This window comes from Lepisosteus oculatus, chromosome 17 (genome assembly GCF_040954835.1).
Source record: "Lepisosteus oculatus isolate fLepOcu1 chromosome 17, fLepOcu1.hap2, whole genome shotgun sequence".
Taxonomy (NCBI): Eukaryota; Metazoa; Chordata; class Actinopteri; order Semionotiformes; family Lepisosteidae; genus Lepisosteus; species Lepisosteus oculatus.
The window spans coordinates 18,621,579-18,642,254 of NC_090712.1; the positions used below are offsets into that span (position 1 = coordinate 18,621,579).

The window sequence follows — 20,676 nt, forward strand, 5'->3', positions numbered from 1 at the left end:
AAGAAATTAAATCAATTGTATATAACGCAGATTATACTCATGATTTTACAAACATTATTTAAGCTTCCATAAAAAAAAATAAAAAAAGTTAAAATTGTATTAATATACAACATTTAAGTAAATGTTTTTTTTTTCACTGCCAGGACAGAAAATGAAGCAATTTGGATCAACTCATAGGTGGAACAATTGATATACAGGTATAGGCTGCTGAACATGAACATTTAAAAATACCAAATTGCGTGTTTTTACCCAAATAGCTAAAAATAAAGCAACAGGTAAATGATTTTCATTCTTCTTTATTTTTTGGTTCCAAGCTAATATACATCAATGTACGTCATACCCCAGACAACTGTTTTTTCCAGTTCAAAAGGACATCTGTACTAACCTTCATAGATCGCTTTAAACCCTTGAGAACCAATGCTGTCATCAGACTGGAGATGAAGCCACATCTGGTTGCTCATACTCACTATTAAGTCAGGCACACTCGTACCTGAGAGACTTGAGACAAAAATACAAAAATGAATACAACTTGCACACTATATTATTCACTAAGCAACAGATCAAATACTAATTAAGCCCAAAAATAATCTTCTTTTAGAGAAAGGGGGTCATTAAATTAGTCTGGTTTACGTGATGAGCCATTATTGTATTCCTTCTGAACAATAAATCTGATTGTAAACATTTGTCAGTTGATGAAACTTCAATTACTGATATTTTCGGCTAATATCAGATTACACTGAAGTGAATACTAATGTGCAGTGTGTTATGAAAGGCAGATTCTGCTTTCAAATTAAGTTGAATTTATAGTGAACTTCTTCTTATTACCCACACCTTTGAACACCATTTTAAAAATCTCTTAAAAACCCACCATTTTAACAAAAATGAAGATGTGACGGCTCTCACATTAGAATTCATGAAACCTTTTGAGACTGAACATTGATATCAAATTGACTGCCGTGGATTATTTAGAGGGTACTTACACATAGAGCACTCTGCGAGCATCTCCGATTTTCCCACCATCTCCCACAGTTAAGGTATCATAGCCTCTCTCAAGATCAAATTCTTCAAAAGCCAGTTTGATGACCTGTTAAAAACAGATGCATTCTTTGATGAGGCATAAGAGTACAGAATTAAATCAGTCAGGATGTCAAATAAAAATATGCAAATTTAAGAAAACTACAACATTCTCCAAACATATCTTGTACCAGACACAAAAGCAGTACCAAATCGCATCAATACCAAACTCTTTGATTGATATTTCATTCAGTGGCATTAAGTAAAATAAAAATAATTACCAGGTATATTCTAAAATCTAAAATGAATTTAAATAAATAATTCCATGCAGGATAGAGCTAATAAAACTGTTGATTTGCATTAAGAAGGGTTTAATAGGAAATAAGCCATGTAAAACACAGTATATTTAAGGCAGATTTCACTTTCACATATCAGTGGCAGATACAATGCAAATCTTGCAAAAACATTGACTAGAATCTTTGCTCCTACAGGGCTCTAGGCTAACTTTAATTAAAAGTCAAGCTAAAAAGATGGATGAGCACAAAAAGTGTTCTAAAAGTTTGAAATGAATTGTTAATCATCTCTTAAAATACTGTACTTTTGCATTGTAAACTTTTTGCTTCAACAAAATTATACTATTCAACATTTAAAAAAATATTTTCAGAGTTACATTGCTATCAGAGTGGGATCAATAATAGCACATCTTTACATGAGTTCTGACTAACAGCTGCCAGAGGGGTGAATTGGACTGGCAGGGCATGCCGAACTCTAGGAGACAGCAGAAGTTGGCCACTAGTATCTAGATTTATGTGCCAGTGAGCAGATGGTGGAGGTAACCACAGAAGAGCCCCTACCATCAATAGAGTAACTCCTGAGCCAGGTCACCATGGTTAAGAAATCCAGGCAAGATATCTGCCTGAGTGCATTCAATGGGACTGAACCCTTGGAAACCGTCTGGATCCAGTTTGAACCCCTGGTACTCGAGTGTCGTTTGGTAAGAATGGAGCTTTATATGCAGTGTGACCAGGGGCTGGCCAATCGGGGGAGACGCAAGAATGAACATCTGAGGTGATTTGCAGCACATGAGCAGCGTTTCACCAAGAAAAGTCAGGCTTTGAGGGTAGCAGAAGCAAAGCAGTAACTTGTAGTGAGAACATTCCTACAGTTACTGGCCTGTCTTGATCTTTCTCAGCAAGTTGCCTTGTTAAAGTTCACCTGTTTGGATCAAGCCCTGGAGAAAGCCCTCTTAGAAAAGGCTGTCATTTCTGAGGATGGAGCCATAGGGTGCAGGCTGCAGTGGCACAAGAGGAGGCAGCAAATTGAGTAGATCTTCCAGGTCTGAGGACGGTTTGGTCATTTGGTCATATAATCTCTACATGTTCCATTTTCATTGGGAGTGAGGGGTTTATTGTTTTATAGTTGAATTAAAAAGGTGACCAAATGTCTTTAGATTGTCTAGCCACACATGCACGTGAATTGAAATCCAGTGCTGAACAAGTATAATTGTACATGCAGGTAGATTAATTGGCATCAGTAAAGCTTGTCCCTGGTTTATGTGTGTCCTGTGATGGACTAATGTCCTGGTCAGGGTGTGTCCTGCCTTTCCCACAATGCTTCCTGGAATAGACTGCATGCCACCATGACCCTGATCTGAATAAGTGGTTATTGAAAGAGATGATCGGGAACAAAAGTAACAGAATTCAATTTACAAATTTGGAACATGATGGAAACATATTGGAATTGAGAACTTAACTAATGTTACGCTCAAAGTAAAACTGACTTTTGTATTGTTATTTTGTAAATTTCTATTTCTTAGGTTTATTATATAAGTATGCATCAAACATAGGAATATTAGAAATTTTGCAGATACGATTAAGCCATTTAGTCCATCTAGAGTAGCTTTAAATTCACATCCACATCACTATTGATCTCTCCTTTTGAAACATTTATTTTGATTTAAATGAAAATACTCTGCAAGGCTCTACTGTGGTAGGTCAAAACATAAAATATTCTTTATCTGCAATAGATTGTAGAATGCAAGAACAAAGTAGCACTGTAAGACATAAGTACACAGAAGAAGGAATATTTATTTCATTTGACACAAATGAAAAAAGTCAGCAGTTAAAAGAAAATTGAATTTCACTAGAAACCGCTAGGAGAGAAGTAATAAAGCTTAATTAGGATGGTCCCATTATCAACTTCCTCACATTTTCTTAATTGGGTCATTATGGAGTCATTACCTTCATCTGCTAATTTTTTTTACATGCTATGCCCAGGGACAATTGTCTCTGCAGGTATAAATGACCAAGTTCGAGGGCAGAGAAAAAATGTTGATTGTTCCTTTTAGGATCAGTGACCCCAACTGCTTTGGCCTGCATCTCCAAATATGTAGTAACTTACAAGTCAAAGAGGAATACTGTACCTTTTTGTTGGTTTCAACAGAATGAGACTCAATACGAAAGCATAATTAATCCACCTGAATTAGGCACTATTGAAGGTGCATTTGTACAGCCTAACACACCTGTGCATAGAATAAAATAAGCTCAGATTTACAGAGAGATCATTTGCCATTAGTTATCTTATCATGCTTGACAAGTCTGAATTTGACTTGTCAGCTCAAATATAGGCCTGTGATTAGCATTTGAAGCAGTTTAGAAAGATTTTTTAAGAAGTACTGTATGCTGTTATGTTGAACATATAAATCAAAATAATTGTTTGAGAACTTGGAAAACATTAACCTGGGCATAATGAAGAAGGTTGTTATGAAACATACTCACATGTTTAAACAATTTGATTTCTGTATTCCTAGCTGCCAACAAGAATGATCAGAAACTTGTTGTAAATATTGATGAAATTACTGACTTTAGAATTTCAAATAGGTAATTCTTCAGTAAAATGTCAAGAGCCTTTTATTTACAAAATTGCATTATGGACCTTCTACAGCTAGTGTAGTAATGGTAAGGGATAATAAAATCAAGAATGATCACTGGACCAATGGTTTCTACACTCATTTCTTATACAAATACTGTATAAATATGAATGTCTTCAGTTAAATGACCAGCAAGTTCTCAAATACCGAAGAAAATTAGGGTGTATGTATATATATAATTTTTTTAATGTTAAATTTTATTCAGCTAAGTATACACACAACATCCACTGGTTTTCAATAATGATATTATTCAATAATGATATTATTCACAGTGAACTGGCACCTAACACAACAAGCACAGGGCATTACTAGGCAAGCCAACGTCCAGGATGAGACACCAGTCGTTTGCAGGGCACATCCACTCGCTCAGACATGGGGGCTTTTTAATAGTACCAGTTACCTGGACTGTATGTCTTTGTATCAGTCGATACATCAGACAGGAGGGATTGGTTAGACTGAAACTCAGGTCACTAAACATGTGAAGCAACAGCACTACCCACTGTGCAAATACTATAAACTATATAAAAGTCAAAATGAAGACTTGATCATCTCAACCACTCAGATTTGAAGTATAGATGGCATTATATAACGATAATACTATGGGATATGGACACAACAATAACATCATCATAAAATATACAAATAAGCAAAATTTGATTTGATTCAATTTGATGACAAATACAGGACCTACAGAAACGGTAAGCTTGATGTTTTGAATTTTTGAAAATATTTTGATATTCCGGTGTTTGTACTGCATTTGAAAATGTATGTGAAGTTGAGAAGAGTGCAGAATAATCAATCGACAGCTGTGGAGAAAAGCAATAAAACGTGAAAGAGCCAAATGATAAAAAGAAGAAGATGCTACTTGGCTTGCGTGATATTTTAGTGGAAAGACAAGTATATAAGTACAGGCTCCACAATGCAGTCAACCGTTAAAACAAAAATATTCTAAACATTTGTTTATATTTAATGAACATGAAAACATAAAAGTTCAGTTCATAATACTACAAATGCTAACTGCAGTGCATGGTGTTTGCCCTTGGCTTTGGTTAAATGGTCCTGCTTTTAGTTTGTGTCATTGTACTGTTGCAGCCGGTACTTATCACCCAATGGTTTGCAATGACTGTTGTGCGGTGTTTTTGTGACGTGCTGTGTTGTAATGAATGCCGACGTTTTCACAAAGGTACGGGGAATCTTGCACTACTGTCATACATATTTCAAGCACCCTCTGACAAAGCAATTGACATTTGTAGTTCTCATTTACCTGCTTTTGGACACAAAGGTTGTAGACACACACTCTTACACATATACCCTGTGCTGAATGATAGTTTCCATTTTAGGAGTGGACATATAAAGTATTTGTCCTCCCGTCATTTGCACACCGTACTCATGTATTCAGTACAAAATCAATTTAGTCGAATAAAGCTGACTAACTAGGTAATGATTTATTTTTAAAAGGCATATTAACTTAAGTACCGCAGCCCTCAGCAGGAGAAGAGGAGTGAAAATGGATGGAGGGATATTAACTTAAGTGGTTTAGCTTGAATATGGAAAACAAAACAGGATGCACACACTATCCAATTCTTTGAAAGGTCAATAAAAGTTTGAACAGTCTGTTTCTGTTTCTCACTGTCACTTAATCTTGTGGACAGCCTGTTGGAAGGCAGAACAGAGCTTCACAATACAAGAATGCTGAATGAAGATTAGGTGCCTCCAGCAAAGGCTGGAATATGCAGCTGAAGCGTTAGAATATTCTGCTGGGAAAGATGTTGACAAATAAGTATTATTCATTAAACAGAGCAACTTTGTGGTAAGCTGGATTGCGGCCACAGCCAAAATAATTTCTCATTCATGTGATGAAGACGAATATGTGACATGGCACAGAGCAAACTGGCATATCTCACTGCAGTAGCTCTTTTCCATTGTGGCCTACAAACAAACAAATTGAACGGGTTTTTTACCTGCTTTATTTAAACAGTTATATGTAAAAAGACACTAATAAGGTTATGTTGTCAGTCTTGGCCATTCATTAATTTAAAGATTGTCAATTTGATCAGTTTCATATTTTATATTTGCAGTAAACATGCATTCAAGTATTGTATTCGTGTGTCACAGCTGAGCTACATAGCACTGGCCTTGATATAAATTAAACAAAATATACATGACTAATTATGCCATCTAAATTCCAAAATGCTTTGCTTTTTATTTTCTCATTACCACTCCTACCCGTGTGAGAAATTAGGCTAAAGCACTCATAAAACCAATTGCAGATTTAGTTTTCATTCTAAAACCCACCCTTTCTTCCTTCCAATGGGCCAAACATTAAGTTTAATAATACAAAATTATCCTAGTTACAGAGGCACAGCCTGAACGTTGGTACTCAAAATGAGGTGCAGAGACTGTTAAAGCCAAGGAATAAATTAGCAATTAAATACTGACCTGTCATTTATGATTATAATATAAAATGGAAAGCCTATCATTTCTCAACAGTGACATTACAATATGTGTGTCCCTAGCACTATTTTTCTTTAAGCAGCCAGTAATGATTTGAAAATGAACCTTTCTGACAGGCTCATCTGAGTGGAGTTAAATAATAATAGACAGACATGCATTAGCCTACCAAGTTTAAATTATCTTGACTGACACCGCCAGATTCTAAATCCTTTCCTCAAAGGCTTGGGAGGAATGACTGGCTGAGTACACAAAGAAATAATCACATGCAGATGCGAATGGTTTTAGCAATGGTGTGTTGAAAAGGGAGAGAGAGAGAGATGTTTAATAAATAGCCCAACACTGCAACTAAGCTCACCACTTCAGAAATTAAAAAAATATATATATTTTAAAGTATTTTTTGGAAGAACGTTTACCTAGAAGATATGAAGCCTTAATTATAATCAAATGTGAAATTCCCCCACAGTCTTTAAAAAGAAATTAACACACATATTAATAATGTTGGGGTTTACGTGGACAAGTCATGACTTACATTTCTGTCTGTTTTGCTCAGCCAGTTCAGGAAATGCAGTTATTTTTTAGGAAAAGAAACAACACATGCTAATGCAAATGACCTGATTAATATTAATATAAAGGGTGAGGGGCAATATTTAAATATTTGTGGCTGAAATAATCATAGTTTAGTAGTTGTAGTAGTTGTAAAGAGAAATGTATTTCTTTTTCTGTATGCCTACACTTAACTGATATTTTAAAACTACTGAATGTGTGCTTCTCCCACCTTGCAGTTGCACATCAGACTATGTTCTTAAGTATTTGAGCACAAATTACCGAATATGTGTAACACAAAATCAGTGACGCCAATCGTATTACATAACGCAATATTTTTCCCATCCAACTTACCAAAAAGCCCTTTCATTGTGCACAGGGAAAAGGGTAATAAGTACAATTCACTTTAATATAAATGCCCTTTGGGAGAATGTTGTTCAAATGAATCTAATCTATCAGAAATAGTCTTTTGATTAAAGATGTTTTTCCTGATAAATTTAACTTTTTCTTTCTCCTTGCTACTTATTAGCTAAGAGTAGGACATTTTGACAGAAGATCATTGATCATCAAATGTTCAATTTCCATTCTACTTCATAACTGAAATCAGAGAAAATTACATTTAAAAATGAGGTATGTATATAAACATAAAAATAAATAAACCCTGGCTATTACATGCTATATTTTGACTAGTCGAAAAATGTGCTGGCACTACATGTAATTTATTATTTTCCTAAAGGAAAAGTAGACAACAGAGGAAAAACGATTTTATTCCAGTATTGTCTTTGGTATGGGTAACGATAGGGGAATAAAAGGAATTTAAATTATGGGGACTGGCTTGTGGTTAAATCTCATGACACTCGAGCACTCTTCCTTTTTTGCTTCATATTGTATATTTAAGTAATGTTCTAGTGTTAGATTGTGGATTTTAAATTGTGCAGTTGAACACAAATATTCTCTTTTTGCCGGAGAAATGCACATGATCAGCATATGGAACATCACAGAGGCCTTACTGTGGACGTGCTTTTTAGTATACCACGCAGACCTCAGGGATGTTTAGTAAGCTGCTGCTAAAATATTAATGTATACTTTTTCGTAATCATCACCTTGCATGCATGCATGAAAATATCAGCTCCTATTTTCCGAACATGTAACCTCTTAGACTGTTAAAGTTAAAAAAACTGCAAAACGTTTTTAGAGATGAAAGCCTACTAAATAGCACACCGTTGATGAGCTTTTGTTAAAGGGAAATTTTAGAAGAAGAGACTAAAAATAACCTTCACAAATCACCTTGTCACAGGCACACACAAGACCTATACAGAACACATCATAACAAGGAAAAGACCTCTTATAATCCATGGAAACACAATTATAACTTGACAGTATACTGTATAGTGGACATTGTTTTCAAAGTGGGATTCTGTATTACAGTGTATTTTACAGACTCTTAATGATTGCATGGCAGCATCAACATTTTGGGGGTTTGCTTTTTTAAGATGATGTAAGATGATGATGATGTAAAAAAGATAAAAAATTAAATTAAAGCAACTATTAAAAGCCACTATTCAGTAAATATTGCTAAATATGGTATACTGCATGTACTGTATATACCGTAACAGGGATCTATAACCCAGGCCCCGGAGATCTCCAATTCAGCAGGTTATGTATGGCAACAGGAAATTACCTCTTTCTAAAGATATGGAACAATTTCATTCAATCAATTTAACAGGTCATTTATTAGACTAAGTCATTTGTAGATCAATTAGGACTGAAATCTAAGTACACATCAACCCTCAAGGACCTTCAATGAACAGATTGCTTGATTCATCAATACCTTGTGGGTGTTTACAAACTTTAAAAATTGGTGACCTGTAAGACTACCTGGACTGGGACACCCAGTAATCAATAGCAGTAATTTCACATACGTTCTGGTGTTTCCACATAAAATTCAAGTTTATTACTCTTATAGGTAAAAACAGAAAACATTGGCAGTTAAGACAATATTTCAGGGCACAGGCATATGCAAGTGGCATTTTGGAGCTAGACTGTGTTTCTATTCTGCATTCCCCAGATTTTCTGAGTTTTAGTTTTGGCTTTAGCTGGTTTCATGTTAATGTATGCGATACTAGTACTACCGTATTGTCAGTTTCCCCTTTCTCTGCCCTACAGCACCATTAACTCTTGCTGTCTGAAGACAGATTACATTTCTGGCTTTCAGATATAAAGGTGCTTGTACTACAAAAGAGCAGCAGCCTCCAGCAACAGACTTTTCAAACCATGTCCTGAAATATTACCCAAGTAACGTGAAGATGGAAAAGCAAATCATGGCTTGGATTTGGGGCGGGGTGCCTCAGAGGTTGTAAGCCAAGTGTCACTGTGTAATACTGCATATATCCAACTGTACACTCAATCCTAGTCTAAAACATTTTTCCCGGCTCTGCTCTTTAATGTACAGTATATGTCAAACGCTATTCTGTAAAACGTATTTAATTCTATGTGCCCCTTAAAATTTTAAAATATTCTATAATATTTTAAATCATCTATCTATGTCGTTCAGTCAGTGAATTTCAAGCTAAGATTCAACCATGAAGACCAAAAAACTTTCAAAACAACTGAAGGATAAAGTTATGGAAAGGCATGGATCAGGAGAAGACTTCCAGGTGAGCGTACCCTATTGGCCCCTGCTAATGTCTCTTCCAGCAGCAACCGAGTTTTCTTCCCAGGAGGTCTCCCTTCCAGGTGTTGACCAGGCTCATGCCTGCTGGGCTTCAGTGGGTTACCAGTTGTGAGCTGGAGGGTGATAAAGCTGCTGGGATGTATTAAAAAAATCTACATCTTTTTTTGTAGTGGTGATTGAATAGCTTAATGGCCACTAATATAACTTCTAAGAGCTTCTGTAACTTGTTGCAGTTGATAGTAATCTCACTACAGCAGCCTCATACTGACGAAAATGTGAGACTTCACCTGGTATTACACCAAAGCCAGCTTCAACATAATCTGCTTGTTGTTAAGCATTGTAAAGCTTGCTCCCCACACCGCAAAGGTCACCCAAAACTTGCATGTCAGTCTAATATTCCTGCCACACCGTCACTCTTGTATCTCCATATCGTAATCCAAATAAGCACCTGTAGACTGAATAGGATAGATGTGATTGCTCCAGCCACTCACTGCCAATTAACATTGTTTAATACGTTTGTTTAACAGGTGGAATAATGACATACCTCTGTGCTGCATGTGTAATGTCTCAGTCTATGCTGTGCTGTTTGCAGCTTCTGTATGTGATAATAGCAGACATACAAGGTAATATACTGTACGTAACTCATCAAAATGTGTAGTGAATCAGTGGTTGTAATTTCAATGTATTGCAGCATAATAATGATTACAAAATGATAAGCTGTTTATAATGATTGAGCATTTGGGTACTGAAGAACACTTCTTAATAGCTAATAGCTAATGTGAACAGTGAGCATTTAGTTTAGACAGGGGTTATCAGTAATTATAGCTTCAAATATATTGCTTTGGATACTGTATTGGAACCTTACCATTAAATATGCATAGTTTAATAAAACAAATTTCATAACCTTGACAGTGAATAAGATTATTTTAAATGTTTGGTGCCAAGCCTCCATTTGTTTTAACAGTAAGGTAGGTAATAAATAAAAAGGAATATAAAATAATTTTCTTTTCTACTTAAATCTACTTAAAAACAATACTTTTATCAATATTAAATCTCCCTCCTTCATATTTCCCATATGAAGTCTATCACTCCATATTCTCAACATGCATAGTCAACTTCAGGTTTGAATCGAAACTATAAAATAAGAACGCGCAGTATATGCCTACAGCTCACGTTTCTGCAGACCTATATCAATGAAATATATTTAGCATTTAGGACCACCCACACTTCATGAATAGAAAAAAAAAAGAAACAAAATTATTGGCATTACAAATGTCAGTATGACTTGCTGAAAATCAAAAACATTTCTAGACAATGCAAGAGAAATGGCTGATGTACTAAATGACAATTTCATATGGATGATCACTAAAGAAGTCAACAGTATGCCTGAGGTGGCAGTAGATTCTGAAGGAGGGTTAAAACTTAATCTTTCTAAATTCCACTTATCTGCGTACAGTATATACGTCTTGCACCCCAAAGCCTCCCCATCTACACTGAGCAAACTCCTCAGCATATTTGGGGGGTGGGGGTTGGGCAGCTTATCCTTCACTTTATAACACTTTATACGAATAGAAAGTCCCTATAAGACAATTTTCATTTTAATTAATTTTGTATGAATATTTGTACACTTTTGTAGGAATATTTGCATGCCAAATGCATGTCAGAATATGTAGTAATGCCCACCTTACATGGTGAATCCTTACGTATGTAAACTGTTACTATAAAACATTTTCATGTGATGAACCAGAGCTGAGAAACAGCAAATAAAGAAATACAAATGTTCTGAATAATTCTGAAGCTATGCTCAATATTTAATGTGGTGAATACAACATGAAGCACACTGAGCCCTGGTAAACAAAGTTTATGGGTCAGGGCAGTCAGCCTCTTTGAAGATGAATATTCATCCAATTAGAAGGAAATTATATCCCTCAGGCCCAACAACGAAAACAGGCTTTGGCTGCACAATGTGTTTCACTGGTAACAATGGCTACAAAACACAAAACATATTGTACACCTTCTTCCATAATTCCCTCAAACTCAGTGAAAGCATAGGAAGAGTACCACACTATGGGCAAAAGGAGCAGCAGTCAGCACACTGTCCTGGGGGATCTGCTTCTTCTGTCTTAATAACATCTTCATATGTTTGCTGTTTTAGATACTTTTCTCCCCTTACACGTTTCATACAGTGCATGTGTCAGATGTTAGTGTTGTAGAAAGGAAAGGCTTGATAGTAACACACAGCTAATGCAAAACCAAAAAAATAAATTTATTAAATAAGATGCTAAATAGGTTATTACTGTATTTGTATCTGTGCAATTTGAAATATGCAGTATTGCTTTGTACAGAAAGTGTTATGATTTTACATTAATGACCAAACTTTCACAGAAACAAGGGAAAGCCTTTATATTACCTCTGACAACATCACAGGAAAAGTAGCTGAAATTTCAAATGTGCAGGGCACCTGTACTATACATTTTCGGCATTCGTTCTCCTCAAGGAGATTATTTTTTAAATGTATTGCTGCGTGAATATGAGGAAGACTGTTTGAAAGGTACAAATTACCCATTGATCTATTTTCTTGTACTCTTTATGAAAGTGCCATGCACTTCAAATGAGCCTTAGTACCAATCTGAAATGATTTTCATTTCACAGTGGAGAATTTGCATGAACCTCTTCCAACATTGGTATTACCACATTGTTATGCCCCAAAACATATGTTGACTGTTGGAAAATGCAGCTACTCGAGCATGTAAGATGCTGGGAAGGAATTCAAACTCCAGTCAGCATGCAATAGTAAACAGAATATTTCCTGTCAACCTGCTTATACATCATCTGTATGAATATACAATGAGGGTGTTCTCTAAAAACTGTATTAAAATTGACAGGAAATCTTGAGATTGAGCTGCTGAAGATTTGTGCCTGTACAGCAAGGTGATTTACTTCACAAACGGGCCACAGTAACTTTATTATTTATTTAAAACAAAACTCTTTCTTTTACTAAGGTAAGAAGATGCTTTAATGGAATCTAAAGAGTTAAGTTTATAAATCAAGTACAAGTACTTGAGTGACTAAAAGAAAAATAGTCTAGCAAACACATTAAAAATATTGAATATTGAAACTTGTACTTAAGCTGTAGTCTTTCACTAGCTAACTATTATAATTGAAATAAAAAATGTGACAGTATCGATCTTGTCCCTGGTGTCACAGTACAGATTTGATTTAATGTTTTAGAGGAGGTAGTATTTTTACAGTTATCAGGTGAAATTCGTCAGCTGCACGACATTCTTGTTTTTAAACCAAACAACCCATCTTCCATATTAATATGACACTAATACATCCGCAAGTAGTCAGCTGCCATTTCTCCTACTGTGGAAGTGAGAATCTCATGTCCTTCAGGTATTATTCTTATGGACCTTCTTGTCCAGCATTCTGTCTGAGAGCAGCAGCAGTAATTTATTTTTAAGAGTTCATTTCTTCCTAATATCACCTGCTGGAAAAAGAAAAAAAAAAACAGGAAAATTGTGTCCCTGCAAGACACATATTGCATGATGTTACTCATAAAAAAAGTGTAAATGTGAAATCAAAAAGTACCCAGGGCCCAAGCCATGACTTGTCATGGTGGTGGTGGGGAGGAAGGCAGCAAAATATATTCCTCTTGAAACATCATGCAAAGTAGAGTTAAATAATGTTGATATTCAGCAATCAAATAGCATTGATTATCATACAGATAGCATACAATATCTTGTTTCTTCCTGTTTTTCTTCTGTACATGTCAACATTTGCTGGGTAACAGCACACAAACTGTGTGCAAATATGAGCCTGTCATTTCTACTATTTGCTGTACAGATAACAGATATACTGACAGTGATAATACGACCAACAAATGTTGAAAAGTAGTTAATGCAGGTTGATGTATGAACATTAAATTTATATAAATGCCATAGTATGACATACTCAGACTTCCTCAGCCTCAAGCTTGTAGATGCACTTAAGTTAAAAATAATTTGACAAGAAACTGAACAAACACAGAGTTCTCACTATCATGAGCATATGAAAATAAACATCTCAAGCTTAATCTACACAGTCATTTTTAATGACAACCAAGTGAATGACTGTGTTAGAGTATTTCTATTTATTTGTCAACCTAATTTTAATTTTAAGAGTTTAATTCACTTTAACCACTAATGTAAATCAACTTTTATTAACTGCAATGAGTACCATGATGTTTACTGATGAAAAGTTAAAGTTGATTCTTTCAATTAATCTGTGAATTAAATATATAGCTTTTGCTCTGAGGAGGAGCTTTTGATTACAGAATGTACAATCAATACTCAGCATTATTGATGAAGATATTATTTGCTTGTGATATACTATAAGATTACTTCAATCTCTGCTTCATTTACACTTTAATTTTAATTAATTTTACAACACTGGTGACATAGTATGCAGTATGTGGTGGTGTTCATTATTATTCCTTCAACATGATTATTTTTAGAATCCTAATTAATTGAACATACATATAGTAATAATAAAATAAATTATATAAGTAAATAATTAAAAATAAACAACAATCATAACAAAATATTCCTCAATAGATGTTTTGCAAAATGAATCTGTATTGGATATATTCCAGGTCTTGAGATATTGGAGATTTAAAGAGACCAGAAAAATCTTGAACTCTTGCACTTCAGGATGCGAAGAGAGCAGCAACGAAATACCAGAAAACCTAAGCAGAGCATAGAAATTTACTTAAGAAATTAAGAGAAATTTAAAAAATAGATCACAAAAATGTTGGTATCATGTAAGAATATTTAAGGGCTTACTCATTTCTCAATTATCATCATTATCATATAGCATTCAAAAATTGTCATGAAATAAAACAACTATTAGTGTTTTGCTGTAGAGAAAATGAATGTAGTTCTAAAAGTGGTATACGGTATACCCAATACTTTGTTCTTCAGAAATGAATCACACAATATGCATGAGATTATCTTGACAGTAAACACTTCTCTAAGTATTGTGGGATACTAGCAAATCCAATACAAAGGTGTGACAAAACCTGAAAGATTACATGCCCAGACATCCTTTTTTCCACAAATTACAAAGCGCAATCACACATCTCCTCAGTAATTACTTTTTCAATGACGCTCTTCAAGAAAAAGAAAAATGCTCCGCAGAAAAATAGATCACAATAGAATGTGTAACCTTGTCTAGTAACCTATAAGAAACACAAGTGAGAACACTTACCAATTAATTGCTAATTAAACCAATAAGAGTTAATTGACAACTTCTTTGTCTTTTAACACTATTGATAATTATGTGCCCAAGTATTTTTAACAGATGATATGTATAATAACAACTATTTACTGGTATTTTCAATCAGTATCATAATGTTTTGGTTTGTATCCAGTGGCTAAAAACCAGCTAAAGGCACATTATTGGGAAGTAGATACCCTGGCATCCTTCAGAAACAGCCGTCCATCAATGTATCAATAATTTACTAACTGCAATGAACTGTGAACTAGTGAAGTACTGAAAGTAAAAACCCCTGAACACAAGTGGATTGTCACTGATCAGTCCTGGTGAACATGTCCCAGTATGTACAGCTTCTTGAAGAAGAAAGCTTAAGAAAGATTCTCTGCCTGGAATGGGATGCAACCCTGCACAGCAAGATTGCTGATGTATTTAATGCAATGTGTAAAGACGTAGCTTCCTCTTACAACTCAAGAAGTGGCACCATGATGATATGATCTCCTTGGGAATGGCATTTCTTTATATTTCTAGAAGTAGTATAACTCTGATTACGAAGGAACAAGTAATAGATTTATTCCATCCTGAAAAGAGAAGAAAGAAAACACAACGTTTCGGCCGTGGAGCCTTCTTCAGGTGTAAGAAAGGCGGGGCAGTAAGCAAAAGTAATGTAGTGGGAGAACAAAAGCTGGGAGAGGGGAGGGGCCAGAGGCGGGAAAAGGGAACAAGTGGCCAATCACGTGTCCCATCCTGGAGTGTATAATGCTTTATCCCCATATACTCATAAATATGAGGGAAGTGGTACACTGGTCTCTTTGTGCCTATGGTGTTCTCAGCATCTACTGTTTGCGTAGTCCCAAAATTCCCTTCTCAGACCTGAGCATGTAGTTATGTATACTGCACGTTACATAAAACATCTTCTCTCTTTGGGACCAGCCATTGCTTTTTAAATACAGTAGAACACTGTTTCTACACAAGTCCAAAAAAAAACAATTACAAGCATTACAAACAAGAGGTTTTCTTGCCTCTTCCAGATTTCTGACTGGACTTTTCTGGAGTATAGATATGCCGACATACAGTAGTTTAAATTTTTAATAACCATGCGTTCACACAAACCAAGTCTTTTTTTAGATAACAGAAACAAAAGACCATGTTGGACATTCTAAAACACAAAAGCAAGCAATTTAGTAATTGAGGCAGTTTAAGACCATGACTGTTTCCAGACTTAAGGACACGTGTTTATCAATTAATCCTTTTATTCAGCGAAAGCTAAACCTCTATTGAAAATGTTAAATATATAAATATACTAAATATTTGGTCCATAATGTGAAACATTTCTGATCGTGTTTATTTACTACAGGTTAGAAAACCATTTCAACATGATTACACTTTAAAAGAAATGTGATATACAGTAGTATGAACTGACACTATAACTGAACTAAATAAAGCACAAAGAATATTTGATTTCACTGTCTTTCCCATCCTTGAAAAACAATATTTTGTAATAGTTTCAGCAGTTACAAAGAAACAGTTATTGAAAAGAAAATGTTGCATCTTTTATTTGTATAAGAACCTAAATTTATAGCTTACAGCTGATTCATTTATTGAATGTAATAACAAATATACTAGATAAAATCCAATAATCCTAGAAGAATAGATGATTTTGTGTCTGCACTCCTGAATCTGAATTTTCATTGTTTTTCTGTGATTAATTTTAGAAGTTCTAAGAAGTAATAAACTATATCATCAAACATTCAGTAGACCTTTTTTCATAATAGAGCTTTTTGATAATACTAATGTATTGAGAACCTTAGGTAAGATGCTGAGGGTGTTTCACATATTTTCTGCTTTAATTTAAAGTAAATCAATCAGCTACTATTGTCTCATGTTTGGAATTAAAGAATTAGTCAAAAGAAGGTCCAGACAGGACAAGAATCAAAGTTTCATTTTACATGGATATACCTGACCTTGAAATAAAAGACCTAAAATACAATCTGCAGACTTATGGTCTCAGTGCAAAAAAAGATTAAATTGAATCCATTCTATTTTCAGAAAATGCTTTACAGAGTGTAGATGACTGAAGATGTAGCTATCAAGGTAGGCCATTAAATATATATACTGGAAAGATAGCATTTCCCAAGGCTGCTGTGAAAAAACCAATCCTTGGGAAGTGTAAACACAGTGCAGACATTCCTGCAGATTCCCCTGAGACTGACAGTTACCTGCTGGAGCAATCTCTTGTCCCGATTCACTTTATTTACCTTGCTCATGCATGCATACCTCTCAATTTATTTATGTTGCTGTATATAGTAAAATAGTGTAAACACCATTAGATACTCAAAATAGTTTTTGAAACAAGTCGATATGCCAGTACTCAATCTGTGCAGTACGTTAGCTACAGCTTCTATCTAACAGGTCTGCTCTCTGCTGATGATTCCGTATGACTTGTGAATAATCCTTGCTCTCTCCTTCCTTTAAAGAAGAGCAAATCAACAATTTTGACCCATATCTTTTCAGTGCAGAATCCCTGTATTTACATAAAGACAATTATTGCAACAATATTAATTTGTTTAAACATTACAAAATGGTGGTTCCGTCCACCTTCGGTGTAATTTACAGCTGTAATATGGCATCAACATACATCAGTTCTCCTAGACAGTTACTGTATTAATACCCAGAGAAGTATAGGACTTGCTCAGTAGATGTCTCACTTATCAGCTACCTATCCCTTTGGTTTGGCCAAAGCCTCAGCCTCAGTTGCAAAATTTTAACACAGTCTGAATGGATACGTCCACCTTCTGCTCCTTCTCCACAACTTACCCATAATGCCCTGTTACTGAGCTGCAGTCCTCGGGAATCATGGGAAATTCAGTACCATGTGTTGGGCTGCTCTTTCCACTTTAGATGTTCCCTCACAAGGCACATACCATTCTCTAATATTTTGGGAAGTCTGTGTTATAATGATTTATTATACATATATTTTTTAATATAAATCATGAGAATTCATAGACATTGATATTTTCTAGTTTTGATAATCAATGTATTTACAATTGATTTTACCTAGAGAAATGTGCATGCTTGGTTATTCTATTAAAAAAGTATCATATCTTATACTCTGTAATAATATGTACATTATAGAGCACACAGATATAAAATACTGTAGGTCTTGCAGTAATATTTGATTCTCATTTACAGTGCACAACTAGGGTCCATTTATTATATAATTCTCTTTCATTGTGTATATTCATTGTACTAATGCAAATGCTTTATTAAATGCAATTAAAACAATAACATCTGGAGAAAACTCTTTTCAAAACAAAAAGATGTTACTTAGTAATACTGTTTTAAGCACCAATTTGTTTTGAACACAGTGCCTGAAATGTTTGCATGAGTGTGCATCCAAACTTCAAGATTACTCTGGTTCTTTTTGTTTACTTTGTATAACTGGGCACATATTTGCTGCAAAAGCTACATTTACATTTATATAGAAGTAGTGATGGAACATAACAAAAAGAGCAAAAGGCTTTAAGTTGAAGATTAAGGAATGAAAAAACAGCTCTTTCCTGAATACTGGAAGGGGTGAATATAGTATGGGGTATACATTTAAGTTTGACATAAAGTAGTAAGAGTATTGTCCATCTCTGATAGTCAGACCATGGACAGAAGTCACTATCAAAATAATTAGACCAAAGAATAATTACTCTTCAAGTACAGTGTTTCCTGGGTCAAAATCCTAATCAGGGTTAATAACTCTAAGGGCACATACCTTCATTACTTGACCTCTGAAGTTTATCTCCAACTTTTATTCACTTGCTTACTGATTGTTTGTTGAACCAAAGGCACTTTTTCTGTGCTTTTGTATTGGCGTAATTATTGTGTATAGTTAATCTATTTATTGGATTCGTATTTTTCTGACCTGTTGTGGATCCACAGTCCTGTCTTGTTTTCATCTGTTTGTTCCACCATGGTATGTCAAGGTTACATAACCTGTCCCACCACAGGGTTAAATGGAGGTCTCCTGCCCATCAACAGGGGCCAGGTGTGAAGCTTAGGGTATTTAACCTGACACTCATGGTGTAGCAAGTTTGTCTTTGTCTACGTTTGGCTTGTGTGTTCTACTTTATGTGAGTAACACAGACTAGTGTTCACCAAAATCGTTGAAACTCCTCCTGGGAACCTTACTTGAAAGACTGAAGTTGACTGTTTTTAGACATTTTTCCTTCTTTTTTTGTAGATACAGTAGGTTTTTAGTTTTTTCCAAGGTGCACTACTATTAAACCAACACATTTTGTGCAACGATTTCATTTGATTTACTTGTCCATAACAGAAATGCTCATGTTCTAATTGTGCTGACACGCTTTGCTAATTACTGGAGCTTCAAGACAGGGAGGCAGCCTATCATTAGACTAGAAAATGAAAATTTTAAAAAACATGATCATGACAAGTTAAGTTAGGTATTGCAACAGCGATTTTTCCATCCATCCAACCAGCCACACACCTGTCCATAAACTGCTTATTTCTGGCAAAGATTACAGTGGCCCAGAGCCTGTTCTGGAAACCCAGGGTGCAAGGTGGAACTACTGTACGGCCTAGACAAGATACCACTCCATTGCTGGGTGCATACTGCATGTGCACACATATACACTGGACAATTTAGAGACACAAATTAACCTGTCAACTTGTCATTGGATGGTGGGAGGTTTGTCAGGTTCATGACATGGGGTGTGGAAAAGACCGTCTGGAAATGAGCAACTAATACAAAACAGAAAAAGAAAGAAAACAGCAAATTCCTGTAATTGCCAATTATCACACAGTAGTAGCTGCTGTAGCTCTCAGTCTCTGTAATCCATATACAGTCTCAGTTTTGAGATTATATCTGTTACAGTCAGCATGCTATTTTCTACACAGGAGGTAAATTTGTAAATGGCTGAAAATATGGAAAATAAATTTTCTCATGAGTTTTAGTCACACAGTTAATTTTGTCTCATCTTAATTTACTCAATCGAAAATGCAAAGCCATTAAGTCTCCATCAATACTGTCATGGATTATTTTGATGAGTGTCCCATCATCGTTGACTAAAATGAGAATGTTTGTTGAAAAAAAAATTATACTGGAGGTAACTGGAGCTCTCAACAAAAAACCCATGGGGAGCACATACAGTATACATACAGTACACGTTCCATACAGATGGTACCATGATACAGAGCTTTTGTTTTCCTCCAATGACAATAACAATCCCTAAATCCAGTCCTAAAAGACAACAGATGTGGATACACTTGAAATGATACAATGTTTTTTTAAGTTTGATTAACCAAAAAGAAAAATAATGTGTAAACAAGCTAGGCTTGTCCAGCTACAGTATAACAAGCCTTGCTCAAATAAGAAGGTGAAGTATTGGCCAATTAGTTTACTGGACTTGGTATTAAATAGACGACTAAGAAAAACACAAGGAACATGTCAAGAAATAGTCTCAGTTGCTGTGGAAAAGAGATATACATACTTTGTCTGAAATTGATACTTCTTCAATGTACCTCAACAAATGAAAAAAAAAACACCCCCTACTAGGAGATATCAGAGTCTTTATAAATAATAAATGCAGTTATTATAAATAAACTATAGTTTAACCTTTAATTTATAGAAAATAAATCTCCCAAGCTGTCTCCTAAATATTTGAAGAGAAAAACAAACAAAGGCAGTACCCTGTGCCCTAAACTAAGCATCAGTCCTGGGATGGGATAGATTAAATAAGGAATACCACCTTGCTGCTGTGAGTGATGTTGATGGACTAGTATCTGTCCAGAATTCCCCAAA

The 20,676-nt window shown here is 35.1% G+C and overlaps 1 protein-coding gene across 1 annotated transcript in view; it reads right to left on the reverse strand.

The window, feature by feature from the left end:
* Positions 1-20,676, reverse strand: part of csmd1a (CUB and Sushi multiple domains 1a) — a 604,432-nt gene that overhangs the window by 141,314 nt on the left and 442,442 nt on the right. Inside the window, exons 11-12 of the mRNA XM_015363222.2 lie at positions 981-1,084; positions 386-498 (exon numbers count right to left, since the gene is read on the reverse strand). Coding sequence (XP_015218708.2) covers positions 386-498; positions 981-1,084 — 217 coding nt within the window. The remainder of the gene's footprint in view (positions 1-385; positions 499-980; positions 1,085-20,676) is intronic.